The following is a 22,747-nucleotide window of genomic DNA, read 5'->3' as shown; positions in this document are numbered from 1 at the left end:
TATAGGACTTGGAATCTGTATCTCAAGCCACATCTTTAAGAAAGAGCTACAACTTCCTTAAAGTTGTAGCTCATATATGCAACCATATATTGGAAGACTTCAATTGAATGTTTTTCCCTTATTCCTTTTCTTGGTGGGAGTAAATATTTTTGGTTAACTCATCCTTTAAGACAAAGGTCCTCTTTGGGAAGCCTTTCATTCCCTGTTCCCCTGCCAGGTTAGGTTTCTCCTGTATGTATGCTTACTACATCACATTGTATTGTTGTTGTCTCTTCACAAACATGTCTGTCTTTTCCACCAGAGGATAAATTTCTGAGGACAGGGATCCAGTTTTATATTTTATTATGGTAAGACACATATAACATAAAATTTACTATCTTAACCTTTTTTTTTTTTGAGAGAGAGGGGGAGAGGAGATAGGAAAGGAAAGAGGGAGAGAGAAGGAATCTCAAATAGGCTCCATTCCCAGCTTGGAGCCTAGTGCAGAGTTCGATCTTACAACTGCAAGAGCATGACCTGAGCCAAAATTAAGAGCTGGATGCTTAACTGATTGAGCCACCCAGGCTCCCCTACCTTAACCACTTTTATTTATGTATGTATGTATGTATGTATGTATGTATGTATGTATGTATTTAACAGAGAGAGAGATCACAAGTAGATGGAGAGGCAGGCAGAGAGAGAGAGGGGGAAGCAGGCTTCCCGCTGAGCAGAGAGCCCGATGTGGGACTCAATCCCAGGACCCTGAGATCATGACCTGCTCCGAAGGCAGCGGCTTAACCCACTGAGCCACCCAGGCGCCCCTACCTTAACCACTTTTAAATATAGTTTAGTGGTATTAAATACATTCATAATGTTCAACCACTACCCATCTTCGTAATTCTTTTCATCTTATAAAATTGAAGTTCTGTACCCATCAAACAGTAACTCCTTATTCTCCCCTTTCTTAAGCTTCTGGTAGCCACCATTCTACTTTCTGTCTCTTTGATTTTCACATTCTGAATATGTCATATAAGTGGAATCCTGAAACTGTCTTTTTGTGACTGGCTTATTTCACTTAGCATAATGTCCTTAAGGTTCATCTATATTGTACTACGTGTCAGAATTTCCTTCCTTTCTAAGCCTTAATAATCTTCTGTTGTACGTATATATCACATCTTTATGACCCTGGATTAGGCAATAGTTTCTTAGATTTGACACTGACAGCATAGGCAACCAAAAAAGAGAGGAGATAAATTGGACTTCATCAAAATGGAAAACATTTATGCCTCAAGGGGCTTTATCAAGAAAATGAACATAAAACTCATACATAGAATGGGAGGAATATTTGTAAATCGTATGTCTGATAATATTCTAGTTTCCGGGGACACTGGGTGGCTCAGTTGGCGTTAAGCATCTGTTTTCGGTTCAGTTTATGATTCCGGGGTCCTGGAATCTAGGTTCCATGTCTTCCCCCACCCCAGAGGGGAGTCTACTTCTTCATCTGCCTCTGCCCCTTCCTCTGCTCATGCTCTCTTTCTGGCTCACTCTCTCTCAAATCAATAAATAAAATCTTAAAAAAAAAATTCTAGTTTCCAGAATATATAAAGGATCTTACAACTCAACAATAAAAAGCTAAATAACCCAACTTTATTTATTTATTTTTAATAACTCACCTTCAAAAATGAGCAAAGAATTTTGAGTAGACATGTTTCCAGAGAAAATATGCATATAGCCAGTAAGCACATGAAAAAAATTCTTAACAGTCTTAGTCATTAGGGAAATGCAAATCAAAGTCTTAGTGAAACACTCTTCACACCCACTTAGAGGCTAAATCCAAAAGATAGGAATGTGTTACTGAGGATGTGGAGAAATTGGAACTCTTGTATATTGCTGGTGTTAATGTAAAATGGTACAGCTGCTTTCAAAAGCAGGTAGTTCCTTAAATAATTAAATGTTAAGTTACCATATAATGTAGCATTTCCACGCGTAGGTCTGTTCCTGAGAGAATTTTTCACTCAAAAACTTGTATAGGAATGTTCATAGCAATATTAATCATAACAACCAAAAGGTGTATGTCAGGTGATGAATGAATGAACTAAATGTGGTATGTCTGTACCAGGATAATCTTATTCAGGAGTAAAAAGAAAGGAGATTCTGATAACATGCTATACCATGACTGAACCTTGTAAACATTGTGGTAAATGAAAGAAGCCAGTCACAAAAGGCCATATATTATATGACTGTATGTATGTGAAATGTATAGAGTAGGTAGACCCATAGAGAAAGTAAATCAATTGGTTGTTAGGGGTTAGGGGAGGGTGAGAGGAGAGTGACTGCTCATAGACACAAAATTTCTTTTTGGGGTGACGAAAATGTCCTAAAATTAGAATGGGGTGATGGTTATACAACTCTGTGAATATACTAAACCAGTGAATTTTATACTTAGAAAAAAAAAGGTGAATTTTATGACATGTGAATTACATATCAATAAAAGATGACTGATTTCAGCTGGACAGACATATCCCTGGCATGTGCGTAGAAGAAATATTAACCTGGTGGTGAATGGGAACTTTGTTGTTTTGGTATTTTCAGGAATGATAGTGTAGTATTTTTAAAAGGCCAGAAAGTACTGGAATAAAATAAAGAAAGCAAACTTTAAAAATTTATCTTTAGAAATTGTTTATTTATTCCTTGACTGTCCTTGGTAGTTACTCTTTTAGGGGAGTCCTTCAGAGATAAATCCTCAGGATATGTACAAAGCTATTTCTGTTCCTTATCTCTGAAACTTCTAGGAACTTAATCTATTTGTACACTCACTGTTGCTTTTTTTTTTGTTGTTTCTTTTTAAATGCTTTATTTTGAATCATTTGTAGACTTAAGGAAAAGTTGCATAAAAAATAGTTTTCTCACTCAGCTTCCCCTAATGCTAATGTTGTACATAACTGCAATACAATTATCAAAACCAAGAAATTAACATTAACTTAATACTATTCATTACACTAAACAGCTTCTTAGAAATTTGATCAGTTTTCCAGTAATGTCTTTGTTCTTTTGAGGAATCCTATTCAGGATCCTGTATTACAGTTAATTGTTGTTTCTCCCCAGTCTCCTACACTGTGTCACAATTTCTCATTTTTTTCCTTGTCTTTGATGACCTAGACAATTTCTAAGTCATGGTCAGTTATTTTACTGAATATCTCTGTTGTTTTCTTATGATGGGATTGAGGTTATGCATTTTTGGCAAGAGTGCCACAGAGATGATGATGTGTCCTCCGTACACCACATCATGGGGTACATGGTATTGGCATGTCTTGTAACTGGGGGTTTTGACTGTGATCACTTGGTTAAGGTGGTGTCTGCTGGTTTGTTGGTTTTTTTAACCTCTGTTAGTAGCTTCTGAGAGAGGGTAGATAGGAAAAATATTCATTGAAAATATACTCACAATGAAGTAGTTTGTGAATTGAATAGCTCATGAATAGTTGAGGGGGTAAAATTCTAATCTAAATTCATTTTCCTGTTAAGAACTCATTTGCCCATAAAAGTCATTGTCTTTTAACTTTCAGTGTTATTACTCAGAAAAATCAGTGCTTTTCAAATTTTTATCCTTTGTATGGAAATCTGCTTTTCTCTCTGAGTTCTGTAGCAAGTTCTATTTGTCCTTTGTGTTCTCACATTTCAAAATAATAGGAACTGGTGTGGGTCTGTTGTTAACCATTGTGGCTTATGCTTGGGTGGACCCTTTTAATTTCCAAACTCAGTCTCTTCAGTTTTAAGAAGTTGCTTAGAGTATACTGTATATTGATTTCCTCTTCATTGTTTTCTCTTTCTGTAACTCCTTATTATTGGGATACTAGACCTCCTGGATGAGTCCTCATAATTTTTCTTGTGGTTTTTTTCCTGTTTTCCATTTTCCTCCAACTACCGTATGAGAGATTTAATTTTATATTCTAAATCTTCTGTTGAGGTTTTAAAAATTTCTTCCTTCTAAATTTACAAGAGCTCTTAATCATCAAGTGCTTCTTTTTTCTAGTCCAGCGCCCTCATTTTACTGATAAAGAAGCTATGACCCTGAGAAATTATGAGACCTAAGACAATGTAGCTGTTCCTAATAGCTACCTGGATGTTTTTTGGTCTAAGTCCTTCTTGTTTTAAAAATCTTAACCTTGGGGCACATGTGTGTCTCAGTTGATTAAGCATCTGCCTATAACTCGGGTCATGATCTTGGGGTCCTGGAATTGAACCCCACTTTGGGCTCCCTGCTCATTGGGAAGCCTGCTTCTCCCTCTCCCCCAACTCGTGCTCACTCTCTGTGATGCCCTCTGTCTCTCTTTCTCTCAAATAAATAAATAAAATCTTTTTTTTTTTTTTTTAAGATTTTATTTATTTGAGGGGTGCCTGGGTGGCTCAGTGGGTTAAGCCGCTGCCTTCGGCTCGGGTCATGATCTCAGGGTCCTGGGATCGAGTCCCGCATGGGGCTCTCTGCTCAGCAGGGAGCCCACTTCCTCCTCTCTCTCTCTCTCTCTGCCTGCCTCTCCGACTACTTGTGATTTCTCTCTGTCAAATAAATAAATAAAATCTTTAAAAAAAAAAAGATTTTATTTATTTGAGATAAAGAGAGAGACAGAGATAGGAACAGAGAGCATGAGTGAGCATGAGTTGGGAGATGAGGAAGAAGCGGACTCCCCACAGAGCAGGGAGCCCGATGTGGGTCTCCATCCTGGGACCCTGAGATCGTGACCTGAGCTGAAGGCAGGTGGCCAACTGACTGAGCCACCCAGGCACCCTAATAGATAAAATCTTTAAATAAAATAAAATAAAATTCTTAACCTAAATGCCCAATTCTCAGGAAGACCTTCTGTGAGCCTATAGGCCATGTTAGTGATCTTTGTGTGTATTGATCAAGTTTGTACATCCTTTTACTTTTCCCTATATGTGACTCCTTTCACACTTACAATTACTTGCCTCAGGGTCTCTTTCCCATTAGACTATAGGCTTACAGAAGCAGGACTTCTCTCTGGCTAATTCATTTTTGCATCTGTAGCACATTGCAAAGAGTCTTACCAAGCCCAATGTTAATAGAGTCAACACTAAATATTTATTGGATGATGATTAGCTATTAGTGGCAAATTCAAAATATTTATTCTAGTCTACTTAAAGGATTGCATGCTTTCTTTTTTCATGTCACTTTCTTCAGATTTCTGTGATCTACCTTCTTCAGACTTCCAGGATCCTAATAGGTGCATTTATTTTTCTTTCCTTTTTTTTTAAAGATTTTATTTATTGATTTGACAGAGATCACAAGTAGGAAGAGAGGCAGGTGGGGGTGGGGTTAGGGGAATGCGGTTGAGGGTGTGTGGAAGCAGGCTCATCGCTGAGCAGAGAACCCGGTGCAGGGCTTGATCCCAGGACCCTGAGATCATGACCTGAGCTGAAGAGAGAGGCCCAACCCACTGAGCCATCCAGGCACCCCAGTGCATTTATTTTTCATGTATTTCTGTTAAAAAGGTAAAGAGTAGGCCAGTAAATACACTTTTCTTTTTTTGATACTAGGTGGTAATTGAAACTTTGTCAGTGGGAGCAACCATGCTATTACCTCCATTACGAGAACGTATGGAATTGCTTCATTCTCTTTTACCCCAAGGACCTGATAGATGGGAAAGCTTATCTAAAGGACAGGTAAGCCTTTGTATGGTATCTAAGTAAACCAGTAATATCACAGACACTGCAGTGGGGACTGTGACCCCCACTGAAGGGGAAATAAAGCTATTGATTACCATGTGTTCATGGAATAATACTTTATGGGTTTAGTAAATCCTAATTTAATATTTTCTGCTGGAAGAGTTCCCATTATTCTAATGAATGTGAAGCAAATGATAACGTATTAAATAATTTGGGGCTAATTATTAAAATTTAATAATTTGTTGCTTATACTATCAAACCAGAGACATTTTAGTTTATAGTGTGCTAAGTTAAAATCAAGGTCCTGTGCTACTGTTGGTTCCATGCCCAGAACATTATTTGAAATTGCTTCTATAAAAAAAGTAAAAGAAGATGACTGTTACGAAAAGGTAGGTGAGGACATGAATGTGTTTATTCTTTCCATTTTTAAGATCTTACGTACATTAAAATACATACATTTTGTTCGACCAAGTAGAACTATCAATTGTAGAGTTACAGGTTTCAGGGGAAAAGTGGTCCTCATTGGCAATGTAATATCCACAGTAGCTTCCAATGAGTAGTTTTCAGTCGTTTAGATTTCAGGTGATTTATTTTAAATAGTAGAATAAATAGTTACATTGATGATTGTATAGAAGAATATAGTATAATTTATCTGTTGACATTTCCTACTCTTGCAAGTCCTAAAATCATTATGCAAAGAATACCATTTTGTTGAGAGTTTTGGGTATTATAGTAAAAGAAGGAATAAAATGCTGTATGTTACATTTTTCCAAATGGTATCAGTGGAACAGCTTTTCTTTTAATTATATACTTCCTGAAATATCAGGATATAAAGTGGGATCATTTTTTTCTAAGTGCATTTTAAACTAATCATTTGTACCTATTTCATTGATGAAAATATTTTTCTTTAGCGAATGCAACTGGATATCATTCTGACAAGTTTGCAAGATCATACCCATGTAGCTTCCTTACTTGGCTATAGCTCACCCTCTGATGCTGCTGACCTCTCTTCTGTGTGTACTGGCTATGGAAACCTGTCAGATCAACCTTATGGCACTCCGAGCTGCCATCCAGACACCCATCTGGCTGAAATTTTGATGAAGACTCTCTTAAGAAATTTAGGATTTTATACAGTAAGTTGCTCATTTCCTTTGTAGTTAAAAAAAGAATAAAGCTTGGATTTTGTTTTTTGTGTTTCTTTTTTGGAGGGGATAGGGATGGCTTCAGGTTAAGGTATTTTGACGTTTAAATACGTATAAAATAAACAAAACTCCAGACTGCACTCCCCTAGAGGCAGAACACACATGTCAGATCTCCCTAATATTGTAGGAGCTAAATGACTTGTAATTGAGAATTCCAAAATGATTTTTTTTTTTTAGAATTTTACCAAGTGTTTCTTATGTTAATGTTCAAGAATAAACAAATAAACATAGTCGTCAACATTTTGCAAGAGAAGAAGAGTAAGAAAGGGAATAACCTTACCAGATAAAATCCTATAATTATAGTATGGTTGGTACTTACTAGGAATAGGCTGGTCAGTAGGAGAGAAGACAATGGACACTACAGCTTTCCCTGTGTTAAGATGATCTTAATTCCTAAGTGTTTCTTAGATCCCCTATCCCCCAAACATTTCTGTGGGTTCTAACCCACAACATTATAACCTAATGCTAATAGCAGTATTGTAGTTATTGTCACTTTTTTGCTGGTCTCTTTTCTGCATCTTACTGCTGGACTAACCTCACTGTAGTAAATTAAGACCTCTTCAGATCCTTCACCATTTGGCTTACACACCACTCATCTGAGCTCATGAGCATGGCATTATCTGTTTCCAGCTTGCTCTACTAATCTATGACTTCTTCAGGGAAGCCTTACCCAAATAACCCTATTTAACCATGTAATTTTAACTTAGTAAACTTCAGCAGTTTTTAGAGACAAGGTATACTGTGTGACTTAACTTTGAATGGTGTGTGTATCCTTTCATATTGTCTCCTAGGCCTCGTCACGGTCAGATCTGTATCTTCTTCTGTGCAAGTGTTAGTGTTCTGTTCTGTCCACATTAAAAGGTGGCTAAATCTGAATGGCAGTTGGGCCTATATAGTTACTTTCTTTCAGATTTAAGAATATAAATTTGATCTGATGTCTGGCTGCACATGGAATGGGAACAATTTCATAATGTCCTTTGTTATTGACAGAACATTTTTTCCCAAAGTTGTAAGGAGTATTGGTGCAGCATGAAGTGCCTTTCTCTTAAAGTAGATTGGCTGTCACTATCAAGTGTGAAGCCCATGGATGGGATTCTTAACACCACAAATATAGTTTGATGCACTTGTCCTTTGAAAGCAAATATCCTCCAGTTACTGTGATTTGATAGTTTTGCCTTCAGCTCTAGAAGCTGCTGCCAGGTAATTGTGGTACATCTTTATGGCACCACCTTGCGTAGCTGCTACATGTACTTTCGGCAAGAGTCTAGCCTCCTTGAGTCAGAGTTTTCTTAATGCTTTTATTTGTCATTCTTACAAAGGAAGATGAAATCTTGCATTTATATAATTAAAAGCACCATGTGCACAACAATGTGAACACATGAGATATTATTGAGCTGAATATTCAAAAAAGGTGATAAATTTGATATTGTATGTATTTTACTACAATTAAAGGTAAAATTAACTAGTGAAAAATAAAGTAGTGCCTTCCTAATATCATTAGGGCTGGGGTAGATGTCTATGTTATATGGAAATGGAAATAAAATATTAATTGCTTTCAGGTGAAAATCATAAATTATTGTTTCTTTCTAAAGTGATTTAAACCAAATCTGTCATGCTCTTTTACTTTTTTTTTTTTTAATGAGAGAGAGTGTGTGTGTGATGGGAGGGTTTGGGAGGCGGGGAAGAGGGAGGTGCAAGGGTGAGAATCTCCAGCAGGCTCCATGCCCAGTGTGGAAGCTGACATGGGGCTCTATCTCAAGACCCTGAAATCATGACTGGAGCCGAAATCAAGAGTAAGACACTTAACTGTGACTGAGCCACCCAGGTGTCCCTGTCACAGTCTAAGATTTTGAAATGACAGGGGCACCTGGGTGGCTGCTATAAACAGAATACCATAGACTGGGTGGCTTTTAGACAATGCAGACTTATATCTCACTATTAAAGAGGTGGGAAATCCAAAATCAAAATGTTGGCAGATTTGTTTGTGCCAACTTCTTGGTTCATAAATAGCTGTCTTCTTGCTGTGTGTCCTCACACAGTGGGTCTCTCTCATAAGGGCACTAATCCCTTCCCAAAGGCCCCATCTCCAAATGCCATCACATTGGGGATTAGGTTTCGACATACGGATTTTGAAGTGACACAAACATTCAGTCTGTAGCAGTGCTTATTTGGCAGCTTACATAAGCAAGGGCCTTAAAATGTGCTGAGACTCTGTCTTGCATGTTGTAAACATAGACCATTACTTTATGCATAAAGATGTTCATCACATTTTTATAAGATAGAAAATTTTATTTTAAAGATTTTATTTATTTGACAGACAGCGATCACAAGTAGGCAGAAAGGCAGGCAGAGAGAGAGGGGGAAGCAGGCTTCCTGCTGAGCAGAGAGCCCCATGTGGGGCTCGATCCCAGGACCCTGGGATCATGACCTGAGCTGAAGGCAGAAGCTTTAACCCACTGAGCCACCCAAGTACCCCAAGATACAAAATTTTAAACAGCTTAAATATCTAAAATGGCTAGGTAAATTATGGTACATATGCTCAAGGGAATATTACGACTCTTAAAATTTATATACCCATGGTTCGTGAGGACATAATGCTTACAAATCTGTTGGAAAAGAGAAGATTAAAAACAATATGCAGTATTATGAAGAATGCAAAAGTCACAAAAATAAGTAAAGAAATACATAAAAAATATTAATAGTGATTTTATTTGGGTGTTGGCTAAATGGTGATTTTAACTTGTTTTTAATAAGGTTTTGTTATTTTCTAAATTTTTTAGAAGAACAGTTTTTTAGGGACGCCTGGGTGGCTCAGTTGGTTAAGCAGCTGCCTTCGGCTCAGGTCATATCCCAGGGTCCTGGGATCGAGTCCCACATCGGGCTCCTTGCTCAGCAGGGAGCCTGCTTCTCCCTCTGCCTCTGCTGCCATTCCGTCTGCCTGTGCTCGCTCTCTCCCTCTCTCTCTCGGACAAATAAATAAAATCTTTAAAAAAAAAACAAAAAACAGTTTTTTAAAAAAATATTTTTAACTTGAAATAATTTAAAACTTACACAAGAGTTTCAAGAATTAGAGAATTCCCTCTACTCTTCAGCCGAATTAGCTTTACCATCTCTGTCTATTTCTTATTCTAAATCATTTGAGAGTATAGATGTCATGCTGACTATTCCTAAATACTTAAGCATGTATTTCTTTTAAGATTTTATTTATTTATTTGACAGACAGAGATCACAAGTAGGCAGAGAGGCAGGCAGAGAGAGAGGAAGGGAAGCAGGCTCCCTGTCGAGCAGAGAGCCCGATGCGGGGCTTGATCCCAGGACCCTGGGACCAGGACACTGGGACCATGACCCGAGCTGAAGGCAGAGCCACCTAGGCACCCCAAGCATGTATTTCTTAAGAAGGGCATTCTTTTATATAATAGTAGGACAATTATTCAGAAAATTTAACATTGATACAATTTAATATACAATCCATATTCACATTTTTATGACTGTCTTAATGTTATGCTTATAGTGGTGCCTGGTTATAGTCAGTTAAGCTCAGTCGGTTAAGCGTCTGCCTTCGGCTCAGGTCATGGGCCCCGGGCCATGGGATTGAGCTCTGCAGGGATCCTGCTTCTCCCTCTCTCTCTGTCAAAGAAATAAAATCTTTAAAAAAAAGTGCTTTGTAGCAACCCCTCCCTCAAATGCAGGATCACACACTGTATTTAGTTGTCATGTCTCTTTAGTCCATTTCTTTTTTTTCTATGTATTTTTAAATTTAAATATAGTTGATACCACTTCTTTTATAATCAGAAACTAATTTCTGAGAATTGGGTTCAAATGAACAGTTGTGTCTGTTCACAACCATGTGAAAACAAACCTTTCACAAGAACTGTGGAAAGCAATTTTATTAAAATATGTAGTATGTCGTCTGTGGGTATTCTACTGTTTTCTCTATATTCAAAGTTTCTGTAATGAAACGTGTATTACTTTTTTTTGAGTGGCAAAACATATTGAAATTAACAAGTTTTGCTAATAGCTAGTAACAACAGCACAAGGATTTAAAGATTAATAAGGGGAAAAAGGAGACAATGGCTTCTTAAATCAGAATCATTTATGGTAGGTCTTGACTTCATTTTCAAACACTTCAAATATAATCTTCATTTATATATCATCTTAGGATCAAGCCTTTGGAGAGCTAGAAAAGAATAGTGATAAATTTCTACTTGGAACATCATCTTCAGAAAACAGTCAGCCTGCTCATCTTCATGAACTCCTGTGTTCACTGCAGAAACAGCTGCTGGCATTTTGCCATATCAATAGCATTAGTGAGGTATGTGATTCTTTGCCTTTTATGATGATCTCCCAGGGACCTTGAAACTCAGATATTTGGGTAAGCATGATATTTCTGGACCTTGACTCTTTCACAGTAGTAATTTAAGAACTTTTCCCCCCAGAACTCAAGCAGCGTGGCGCTGCTTCATAAACATCTTCAGCTCTTGTTGCCTCATGCCACAGATATTTATTCACGTTCTGCAAATTTGCTCAAAGAAAGTCCTTGGAATGGCAGCGTTGGAGAAAAATTAAGAGGTGTGTTTGGTACTGGATTTGACATTTAATCAGTGGTTATAAAGGAGAAATTCTTAGCCTTCCCAAAGCCTTAAGAGACCTGAAACTTCTGAGTGGAATAGGAATGGTCTTCAATCTCCTTCCTATTAAAGATCCCTTTGATTTGGGTTTGGGGTGATGGTAACAGTGATGGATAATGACTGATCTTGAAAGATGATAATTGACACGATGGAGCCCTAATTTAAAGACGTTTCAGTGATACTCAAAAAGATTAATTTGCTGCTGACTGAACATAATTAAAAAAAGATTAATTTAAAATAGCATAAAGTGAATTTTTATCTGCTATTTCTCTACCTTTCTTCAGCATTTGCCAGTGTCCCACTTTCCTTCTTGAAATGTTTTCTTCTCTTGGGTTTCTCTGTAGTCACAATCCTCATATCTCTCTGATCACTTTTTTTCAGTTGTTTCCTATAAGCTCTTTTTCCTTGGACATGCCCTTCAATGTTTAAGATCCTCTCAGTTTTGCCTTCAACCCTTTTTTCTCCGTGAATGATCTGATCTGGTCCCATTTCCTTTGACCACCCCGAGTGTGTTGATTTCCATATCTGCATCTGGCTGATAATTCCTTTTTCACACCAAAGCCCTTTCTAGTTATTGTTGGGTATATTTTCTTGGTTGTCTCAAAGGCAACTAAAATTCCTTACGTTTCTCTGAAACCTCCTTATCTCTGAAGTTCCCCAACTCAATAAAGAAAGAAACTGAGAAACTAAAACCGTTGCTTACTAGACACCTTCATTTTGTCGTTCCACAGGTATTTAAAATTTAATCTCTTCAAATGGAAGTCATCTCTGATGGTCCTTCCTGCCCCAAATACAATGAAATACAGAAACAAAATTAATTTAAAATGAATATAGATAGAAAGACAGGTGCTTTGAAGTGACCTTAATTTTTTTTAAAGTAAATTTGGTTTAAAAAACACAATATGTAAAGATCATGAGGGTAGGAACTTTTAAAAGCTCTTTGTTCATGGCTGTCTGCCTTTCACCTAGGACAGTGCTTGGTATGTTGTACTCAATAAATATTTCTTGAGAAAATCTACAAATGAAGGTAAATTAGTGAATGAGAGATTCATAATGCATTTAAAGGGAAGCAGCTATAATCCTTTGAATTTGTTGGCACAGGGATCTATATGCTTTCCCACAAAGTGTCTGTTGGTGGTACTTTCTGAAAGTGAGTAAATACTAGTGCAACATCACCTACCAGGTACATGTTCAACAAGGAGTTATCTAATTAGTATACTCTAGTTCTACACTAAAATAGTATTTTTTAGGTTTTTTCTTTTTTAAATTTGAAACAATTGATCCATGTTGAATTTCTTACCCTTCATAGATGTGATATACGTCTCAGCTGCAGGCAGTATGCTTTGCCAGATTGTTAACTCTCTACTGTTACTCCCCGTGTCAGTGGCACGGCCTCTGTTGAGTTACCTCCTCGACTTGTTGCCACCTCTTGATTGCCTTAATAGACTCCTGCCAGCTGCTGCACTTTTAGAAGACCAAGAGTTACAGTGGCCTCTTCATGGTAAGTAAACAGTAAAACAAGCAAGGCTTTTGGGAAAAATCATTCCTCTTGCATGCAATAGGTAGGTCATATCTGATATTCGGGTGTTTTACATAATCAAAAGGTAGGGTTGTTATGGTCTAAGAATTTGCAGCCTTAAGGGCGACTGAGATGAGAGAACTCAGAAAGTTGCTCATATGTAATAGTGTCATAAGTAGGGTCTTTATATGGTCATTAGGTTTGAGTAGTGTATTTCATTGATGCTGAGACATGTTTTATTTCAAATTTTCACATCATTGAAATTAGGATACATCTTACCTTGGATAATAGGAAAGCATTTTTTCACAGTTCAGTTCAGTCAGCAGCGTAGTGACACATTTTACAATCAGTGGATTGATTTGATTAAAAAGTTCTGTTTCTTAAATGAAAAGATCTTTAATTTTAAATCTCTGACAATAAAATATTTAGTATTTTGATTGGATTTATAGATAACTGAATGTAGAAGATGGAAATTGAGAATCTGTATGTGGATTTTTTTTTTTTTTAAACGGAACTTCATAGGAAATAGCATGCTGATTTTAGGTATGACACTTGAATTCAGTCTTAATTTATAAAATGATTTTGATACTTATTTGGATATAACTTAAAGTACTATGTCTAGAAAACATTAATGCATTTTACATTAAAATCTATCATAAGGCTATCAAAGGAGTTTCATTACTAAGTCTTAAAAACCTTTCAAGTGAGCCTACCACATGTTTCATTAGAAAGAATCCTGGAGAGCGCCTGGGTGGCTCAGTGGGTTAAGCCTCTGCCTTTAGCTCAGATCATGATCTCAGGGTCCTGGGAGTCCCACATTGGGCTCTCTGCTAGGCAGGCAGCCTGCTTCCTCCTCTCTCTCTTTCTACCTGCCCCTCTGACTACTTGTGATCTCTCTGTCAAATAAATAAATAAAATCTTAAAAAAGAAAGAAAGAAAGAATGAATCCTGGACTAAGGCTTAAAGCTAGTGACTTGGCTGTATTATCTAGGGCAGGTTGCTTATAATTTCTTAAGCCTTCGTTTCTTCTAGAAGTATTGGAATTGGACAAGATGACAATGAGGACCTGTCTTACTTTAACATTATATGGTTCTATGACACTGAGTTTAGATAAATCAAGTGTCAAGGTTATAACTGTAGGAGGTTGTTAGTCAGGTTTTATATGGAGCCTCTCCAGGTTCACTCTTGTTTTTTTTTTTTTTTTTAATATTTTATTTATTTATTTGACAGACAGGGATCACAAGTAGGCAGAGATGCAGGCAGAAAGAGAGAGAGAGAGGGAAGCAGGCTCCCTGCTGAGCACAGAGCCCGATGTGGGACTCATCCCAGCACCCTGAGATCATGACCTGAGCTGAAGGCAGCGGCTTAACCCACTGAGCCACCCAGGCGCCCTACTCTTGTTTTTCTAAAGCATCTCAGAACTTTTTAAGATTCACTCTTTTTGTATTAGATAAGTTAGGTATCATCTTATTTTGGATTTTTGCATCTGTGTTCTCATAACTGATAGTTTTCTATAATTTCTCATTTTTGTGTTTTTGTTTTTTTTTTTAAAGATTTTATTTATTTATTTGACAGAGAGAGATCACAAGTAGATGGAGAGGCAGGCAGAGAGAGAGAGAGAGAGAGAGAGAAGCAGGCTCCCTGCTGAGCAGAGAGCTTGATGTGGGACTCGATCCCAGGACCCTGAGACCATGACCTGAGCTGAAGGCAGAGGCTTTAACCCACTGAGCCACCCAGGTGCCCTTTTGTGTTATTTTTATGTCATTTTTACTGCCACAATTATACTAACTTCATGGTATCATTTTGGAGTCTACCCTTCCTTTCCTTTGCTTATCTGAAATTATTTATGTAAGAAAGAGGTTAGCTTTTTTTGAAGGTTTAGAAGAGTTTATCTATAAAACCACCAGGCCCTGGCGTTTAGATAGACTTTATATTAGTTTTCTTTCCTTAGTTGTTACTGTTCTTCTCTAGTTTTTTTGTTTCTTCTCAAATCCATTTTGGGAGTTGATATCTTTTCAGAAAATGTTATTTTGTTATTTTCATTTTTTAAAGATTTTATTATTTATTTGAGGGAGAGAACGTGAGAGAGAACATGAGCTGGGGGAGAGGCCGGTGGAGAGGGAAAAGCAGAGTTCCCGCTAAGCGGGAAGTCTTGTGGGCTCAGTTTCAGGACCCTGGGATCATGACTTGAGCTGAAGACAGATGGTTAACCGACTGAGCTATCCAGGTGCCCCTCAAATTTATTGGTATAAAATTGACGGTTTTTTAAAAATCCCTAGTGTAACTGTGGTTACATCCTCTTTTTTAGTCCTAATTTTTGAATTTATGCCATCTTTTATTAGAGGTTTGTCTTTTTTATCAGTCTTTTTAAATAACTAGTTTTTGGACATGTTAATCTTGTTTGTTTTTCTTTAGCGATTTGATTGACATCTGTACCTATCTTTATGGCTAAGTATAGTTTTTCTTTTTTAAGTGAAGAACTTTTAAAAATAGGTGTATAATAAATCATGGGTCTTGATTTCAGTACAAGACAGTTCTGATTTGGGCCTTAAAAACATTAAACAATAATAAGTGTCATTTTACTAGATCAATTCTTATATTGATTTTGGAGGGATGAGCTGCCTCAAGTACTCACTGTTATGGTGAAATCTGATCTAGATAATGAAAAGTAGGAATAGAATCCCTTGGGATGTCTCTGTCATATACTGTTTTAATGCTTATCTTAAAATTAGTAACTCCAGGGGCTCCTGGGCGCCTGGGTGGCTCAGTGGGTTAAAGCCTCTGCCTTCAGTTCAGGTCATGATTCCAGGGTCCTGGGATCGAGCCCCACATGGGACTCTCTGCTCAGCAGACAACCTGTTTCCCCAGCTCTCTCTCTGCCTGCCTCTCTGCCTACTTGTGTTCTCTGGATTTCTGTCTGTCAAATAAATAAATAAAATCTTAAAAAAAAATTAGTAACTCCAAAAGGGAAATTTTATTTGATGGCAGAGTTATTTGAATATATTTTAAGTTAGCCTAGTAAAGAGAATATATACAGAAAATGTTATAATTTATGTTTTCAGTGTAGAATTAGTTTACTTCATGTCTTATTGCAGTGCAGTAGGAATGAGAATGATTGAGACTCTTGAATACCAGATAAAAAGTGATTACTAATGTTTTTGTTTTTAGGAGGGCCAGAACTGATTGATCCTGCTGGCATGCCGTTACCTCAGCCAGCCCAGTCCTGGGTGTGGCTTGTAGATCTGGAAAGAACAATTGCTCTCCTTATTGGGCGGTGTCTTGGTGGTATGCTTCTGGGCTCCCCTGTGTCTCCAGAGGAACAGGACACTGCATATTGGATGAAAACACCACTTTTTAGTGATGGTGTAGAAATGGACACCCCTCAGTTAGGTAATGGCTTCTCTACAGTGTTTAAAATACATGCTTGTATTTGTATCTCCATTGGAGATATCTCTTTTTCTGGGTTTGCTGACTAGAGAACTGGTAGTAAACAAGTGAAATATTAGCTGGGTGGGGGATCTGAGACTGTGACTTTTGGAGCCCTTAGAAGAAGTTAAATCCTACAGCACTGTGTAGTGAAAAGAGCCTCCAAACTAGGGCAGTGTAGGTCTGGTCCCACCCTGTCATTTATTGCTCATTTGGGGCAAGTCATTTAACTTATAAAAACGGGAATATGTTTGATTCCTTGTTTTCTGGGGTTTGGAGGTTATGAAAGTGCTTTATATAGTGTAAAGCTCTCTAAGGTTATCATGACTTCCCAGTATTCAGTTTTCAGACACCTCCCAGATGTGAGTGACAATCCCTTCTCCTCCCTGCGTATCCTACTTTCATGCTGATGACACCTTGTATGTTTCCCTATTTTTTTCTCCCTGTTTTTTTTTCTCCCTATTTATGTTGCCTTTGGGTTTCTCTTTCCTGCCTCATCTCCCATTTGTCTTTTTTGCTGCTAGGCTAGCTCTCAGAATGTCTGAACATGAAGATTTCTCCAGTTCTTGAACAGATGATCTGGTTGTGTTATTTATGATTGACCCTTTAATCTCCCTGGGTCTATAATGTTGGTCCATAAAATAAGGAGAAGATTAGATAGCCCATGTGGTCTTATTGACTGAAATTCATTGTTCCTCTGATGAGAGAAAGAGACTCAGAGAATGCCCAAAAAGGAAAGTCAAGAGAAATCTTAATCTAAGAGAATCTCAATCGAGAGGGAAAACAAAAAATAGTAACTAAGACAAAAAGCACATATTCTGCTTTGGGTTTAGAGGGTTGGGGAGTGGGAGTGAGAAGAGCTGCTGAAGATTTTCCTCCTTTTCCAAATAGAGAGCATATATTCATCATTTCATTTATGAACCAGCGAGTGATTCTGGCCATGGTTTTTGAATGCTAGACTGGCACTTAAGATACAGTTATATTAAGAAAAGTAAAATGGTTTTTCAAGGAATGTTTAACATTGTGAACAAGGTTCCAGTGCTGTCAGTTTTTAGTTCTGTGATATCACAAATGTCCTCTTGAGGACGAAAGTATCTTTATGTGTGCCTTCCTCATATTTTTGTGTACTTACTTCAGTCAATTAACTGGACTTTAGTATGAATAAAATAAATTTCAATTTGAATGTTATCTTTCAGTTTTTAAAATTATAAAATCATGAAGCTATTAAAATGTTTCATTTTATGTTGAAATACTTGCATGTATTAGGAAAAGTGTATTGTCCTTTGTAAAATTGTACACATAGGATAATTCAGTTATATTAAAGGTTAAATTGACTTTTGGTATTAGCCCCCAATCCTATCATTGGCTATTTTTTTGTGATGGAACATGAATTCTAAATGCCAAAATGTCCCATTAAAAAGTTAGGACCTACTTGAACAAATGTAAATATCAGTAGAGAGACTGTTCATGAAATCTTCACTCTCTCTTGAGTCATACTTAACTGATTATTTTCCCTTAAGTCTAGAAAAAGGAAAAAGTTCTTGTCTAGTCTCTTTCCCAGTGGTGCCATGTTTCTCATTCCAGTTTGAACAGAAGAGTTCTCCAGACCTGTGCTTCAAACATAGGACATGTAGCCTCCCTGGTGCTTGCTTACCAGAATGCCAGAACTCCCAGGGGGTTACGTTTGGTCACACATCCTGGAGGGGATTGTTGGGATGGTGATATTACCTCTCACTGAGAAATGTTAAAGGACTTTATCTTTGTACATCTTCTTAAAATGGTTTGAAATGTATTATTAAATATGGATTAAGTAAAAGTGATAAGATTTTATTTGTAGTACCAAAATTGTTCAGGCTTAAAATTGGTCACTTGAATAATTATTTTTAGATAAATGTATGAGTTGCCTGTTAGAAGTAGCTCTTTCAGGCAATGAAGAACAGAAGCCTTTTGATTACAAACTGCGGCCTGAAATTGCTGTGTATGTAGACTTGGCATTGGGTTGTTCAAAAGAGCCTGCACGAAGCCTTTGGATCAGCATGCAGGATTATGCTGTTAGTAAAGGTAAGATGAAGAGGACGGAGTTGGTAAATACGGAGATAGCTTAGAATACTGACTAATAGATACGTAATATGTGTAAGCAGGAAACACAGGGATCACTCTATTACTTTTTTATAGGAAAAAGCATTTTACAAATAACATTAAATGTAAATTTCTTTTTCCTCTTTGTGGAAAACAGTCTAGGTATGTATCCCACTTTAAGCAAACCTACTGTGGGAAAACAGATTTATATAAAAGATAAATCCAGAGGCAAACATTTTACTGAAGTATTTCCTGCAGTATAAATGGGTCTAGTTTAAGAGTCTTGTTTAATCAGACATGTTTATATTGTCAGGATTTGTTTGTTGTTTGGTTTTTGGGGGGTTTTTATTTGCCTATAAAATAGGTAAGTCTGAGTTTAGTTTTTTCCCTAAGCATACAGAAATGACTGGAAAACCAAGATGTAAAATTTTATCTGAGATAGGAGATTTAAGAAGGATTAAGAACAAAACTTAACTTGGGGCTTGATATTTTCTATGAGTGTTTTCTGTTTGTTTGGCTTTATTTTTAAGTAGCATGGTAAATCTGTCAAATTAACAAGAGTTTAGCAGACAATAAACCTCCTACACCCATTTGGAATCTACCGAATATACTACATTTTTAAAATACAGTACTAGTATGCTAACATGGAATTAAAGAAAACACCCACCTATTTCTTATTATCTAATGCTGTGATTTTGGTTTTCTATTGCAAGTATTCATCTGTGTCCAAATGTTTTGATTTCTTACCTAATTCATTTCATTATAATGTTCATAATATCTACTTCATGGCCTCAGATACCAGATATGTTCTCTCTTGACTAGTTTGCTCAGTATCTCCATAAGGATGCTATAATAGATAGTGCTCAAAACCATACTCCTCATTTCAGCTCCTTGTTTTCCTGAAGTGTTCTTCCTGTCTCAGTAAATGCCAGCAACATTCTAAGTACATTTCTAGTTAACTTTGGCTTTTCTCTTACTCGCCCATCTGATCAATCAACAAATCCTGTCGACTCTACCTTTAAAACACATTTGGAATCTGACCACTTCTCACCACTTCTGCTGCTATTGCTTTGGTCTGAGACGCCATTGTTTCTCACCTGAATCACTCCAGTACTGCTGTTGCTGTCCCTCTCCAGTTCACCATGCAGCAGTCAAAGTCTGCCTTTTAAAACACGAGTCAGATCATATTGTATCTTTGTTCAAAGCCTTCTGAGGTGCTTCCCAGTTCCCTCAAGGGTAAAATCTATAAAGGACCTGCAGTGGCCTGCAAGGCCTATATGATCTGGTCTCTAGCAAACTTTCTAATGTCTCCTACCACTTGTGAATGCACCCTTTGTTCCAGCCACAGTGACCTCCTTGAATCTACCTCAGGGCCTCTATACTATTTTTTTCTGAGGGGACACGGTTTCCGTATGGCACCTTCCCTGACTTCATCTACATCTCTGCCCACCTGTATCTTATCCAAGATCTTTGCAAACCAGCCTATATAAAATAGTAATTCCACACTGCTTTATTTTTCTCTCTATTTTTTATATTTCTCTCTTTATTTGTCTCTCTGTGACAGTACTTTGCTGTCACACTAATTTTTGTATTTATTGGCCCCAGCTAGAAAAGAAATTCTGTGAGATCAGAGACTTAGATTTGTTAGCTGCTAGGTCCCTAGCACAAGGAACATATAGTAGGTACATATGTTAAATAATGTTTAGGAAAATGATATCATTCGGATGTTGGATTACTAAAGTGATTAAAATTATTCTGAACTGTTTTCTGAGTCCTTTTAAATGTCAATGCATCATTTTTGTTTTCAGATTGGGACAGTGCAACTTTAAGTAATGAGTCACTCTTGGACACTGTGTCTAGATTTGTTCTTGCAGCGCTTCTGAAACACACAAATTTACTTAGCCAAGCATGTGGAGAAAGCCGGCAAGTAACTTAAAACTATCCTCAGACAAATATTTGCTCTCATGATGTTAGAAATTAGGTAACTTTTCTATTTTGGTTCTTTATTTAGATATCAACCTGGTAAAAGCTTATCAGAAGTGTACCGTTGTGTGTACAAAGTTCGAAGTCGTTTACTTGCTTGCAAGAACCTTGAACTTATTCAGACCAGGTCATCATCACGAGACAGATGGGTAAAGTTGGAAATCAGTTAATTTCTGTTTTTCTGCAGGCTGTGAGATGTAGCTCCAAATTGGTTTATGTGACAGAAAAAACGTGCCTTGATTATTGCAGATGCTGGATAAAATATTGAGTACATACTTCTTTATATAGTGAAGAAATTAGATAAGCAAAAGATTTGGGGGTTATTTAACCCACTTTATCAAGTGACATGGCTGCTAAGAAAGTTTGTATATTCATAGGCTGTATAAGTAATAACAAGTAGAGTTGTGTAAAGCATATGAAATATTATTTCTTTATTTTATGTTGATTAGACTATATTTGAATTACCATATTTAATTTGGGGTGCTATAATTTATGAGGGACATTAACAAAAGCTACCTTGGATTGGTGAAAGGTCTGAAAGTCATCTTCTGTAAGAACTGGAAGTGTCAAAAATGTTTAGCCTAGGGAAATGAAAAAGGGAGTGAATTGATATTTGCCTTAAAAATAAAGCTTCCCTGTAGAAGAGGAAGTAAGTTTGTTTCTTGTACCAGAGGGTATAGGTAGTACCAAAGGGTCACAATTGAATGGGGTATCACTGATAGCTGAATATAAGGAAGAGAGCCTTCTCATAATTAGAGTTGTCCACCACTGATGGTTAAGTGGCGCAGTTAGTTAAGCATCTGCCTTCAGCTCAAGTCATATGATTCCAGGGTCCTGGGATTGAGTCCCACATCGGACTCCCTCCTCGATGGGGAGCCTGCTTCTCCCTCTGCCCTGACCCTCCTTGTCAGCTTGTGCTCTCTCTCTCTCATTCTCTCAAATAAATAAATAAATAAATAAATAAATAAAAAAAATCTTTTTAAAAAGGATTGAAACCTTTTAAGACTGCTCCAGAAGTGGGGTGCCTGAGTGGTTCAGTGAGTTAAGTCTGATTCTTGTTATCAGCTCAGGTCTTGATCTTAAGGTTGTGAGATTGAGCCCAGTGTAGGGCTCCACACTGGATGTGGAGCCTGCTTAAGATTCTCTCTCTCCACACCCCCTCCCCCACTCTACCCCTCACCCTGCTTGCTCTCTCGTGCATGCTCTCTCTCTCTAGGAAAAAAAAAAAAAAAGAAAGAGAAGAATGCTCCAGAAGTTATTCCTGCAACAAAAATAGGTGATTTTTAAAGTGCTTGGTAGTCCTGATAACATGATCCTATAATTATAAGCCTGGATAATACATCACCTTCAGAAATGCTTACTTTAAAACTTCATACATTAGATGCTTTATACTGTTATTGAGATCTTAGATTTTAAAAAACAAACTCTTTCTCTGCATTTGTATTATAGTATTCTTTTGTCATGCACTGATTTAATGGATCTATTTGTTAGTGACTTTGAATGTCCATGAAATGTATTAATTTGCCATTTTGTTGAGGCCTGGATTTGAAACTTCATATTATAGGGATAAGTGACTTATACATTGTATGTGTATGAGTCTGATGGCTCTATGAAATTCTCAGGTTGTTTACTGGCTTTCAATCACAAAATATTTATTATGCATTGAATTTATTATTTATTTATGCATTTATTATGCATTAAATAAAAATTTTCACTTTTACTTTATACTAAAATTTATGGGGGAGGTGATTCTGAGGCTCCTCATATCTTTTTTTTTAAAAAAATATTGTGTTTATTTATGACAGATAGAGAGGGAACATAAGCATGGTGGATCTAGAGAGGGAGAAGCAGACTCCCCGCTGAGGAAGTAGCCTGATATGAGGCATGATCCGAGGATGCTGGGATCATGATCCCAGCCAAAGGCAGATATCCAATGACTGAGCTACCTATGCGTCCCTGAGGCTCTTAATATCTTTTGTAAGGACTCTGTCCAGTAGCTGAACCACTGTGGGAAATAAAATTAACATTGTCCTTATCAGATTTCTTACTTTTGATTTCTTTAGGGTAAAACAAAGAAAAAAACCCTTAAAAACAGTACTGTTTGTATAACTGAAATTTGCTTAGAGAGTAAAGTTAAATGTTCTCACCAAAAAAAAAAAGTTTGAAAAATACTGTTTTAAATTAGAATTGTTAAAACATTTATACAGAGTAATAAAATAACATACACAGCTTGAAGGAGATTGGATGGTATA

At 37.1% G+C, this 22,747-nt stretch overlaps 1 protein-coding gene across 8 annotated transcripts in view; it reads left to right on the top strand.

Annotated features, from left to right (window-relative positions):
• Positions 1-22,747, top strand: part of HERC1 (HECT and RLD domain containing E3 ubiquitin protein ligase family member 1) — a 190,806-nt gene that overhangs the window by 64,451 nt on the left and 103,608 nt on the right. For all 8 annotated transcript variants that reach the window (XM_059180736.1, XM_059180734.1, XM_059180731.1 and 5 more), the window contains 9 exons: positions 5,530-5,655; positions 6,570-6,791; positions 11,020-11,172; positions 11,297-11,429; positions 12,798-12,989; positions 16,176-16,397; positions 18,321-18,494; positions 20,321-20,435; positions 20,524-20,644. In XM_059180736.1, coding sequence (XP_059036719.1) covers positions 5,530-5,655; positions 6,570-6,791; positions 11,020-11,172; positions 11,297-11,429; positions 12,798-12,989; positions 16,176-16,397; positions 18,321-18,494; positions 20,321-20,435; positions 20,524-20,644 — 1,458 coding nt within the window. The remainder of the gene's footprint in view (positions 1-5,529; positions 5,656-6,569; positions 6,792-11,019; positions 11,173-11,296; positions 11,430-12,797; positions 12,990-16,175; positions 16,398-18,320; positions 18,495-20,320; positions 20,436-20,523; positions 20,645-22,747) is intronic.

The sequence above is a fragment of the Mustela lutreola genome, chromosome 7 (genome assembly GCF_030435805.1).
Source record: "Mustela lutreola isolate mMusLut2 chromosome 7, mMusLut2.pri, whole genome shotgun sequence".
In the NCBI taxonomy this organism is placed as follows: domain Eukaryota; kingdom Metazoa; phylum Chordata; class Mammalia; order Carnivora; family Mustelidae; genus Mustela; species Mustela lutreola.
The sequence above is the reverse complement of the archived record's forward strand: the minus strand, read 5'-3'. Positions and strand labels throughout refer to the sequence as shown.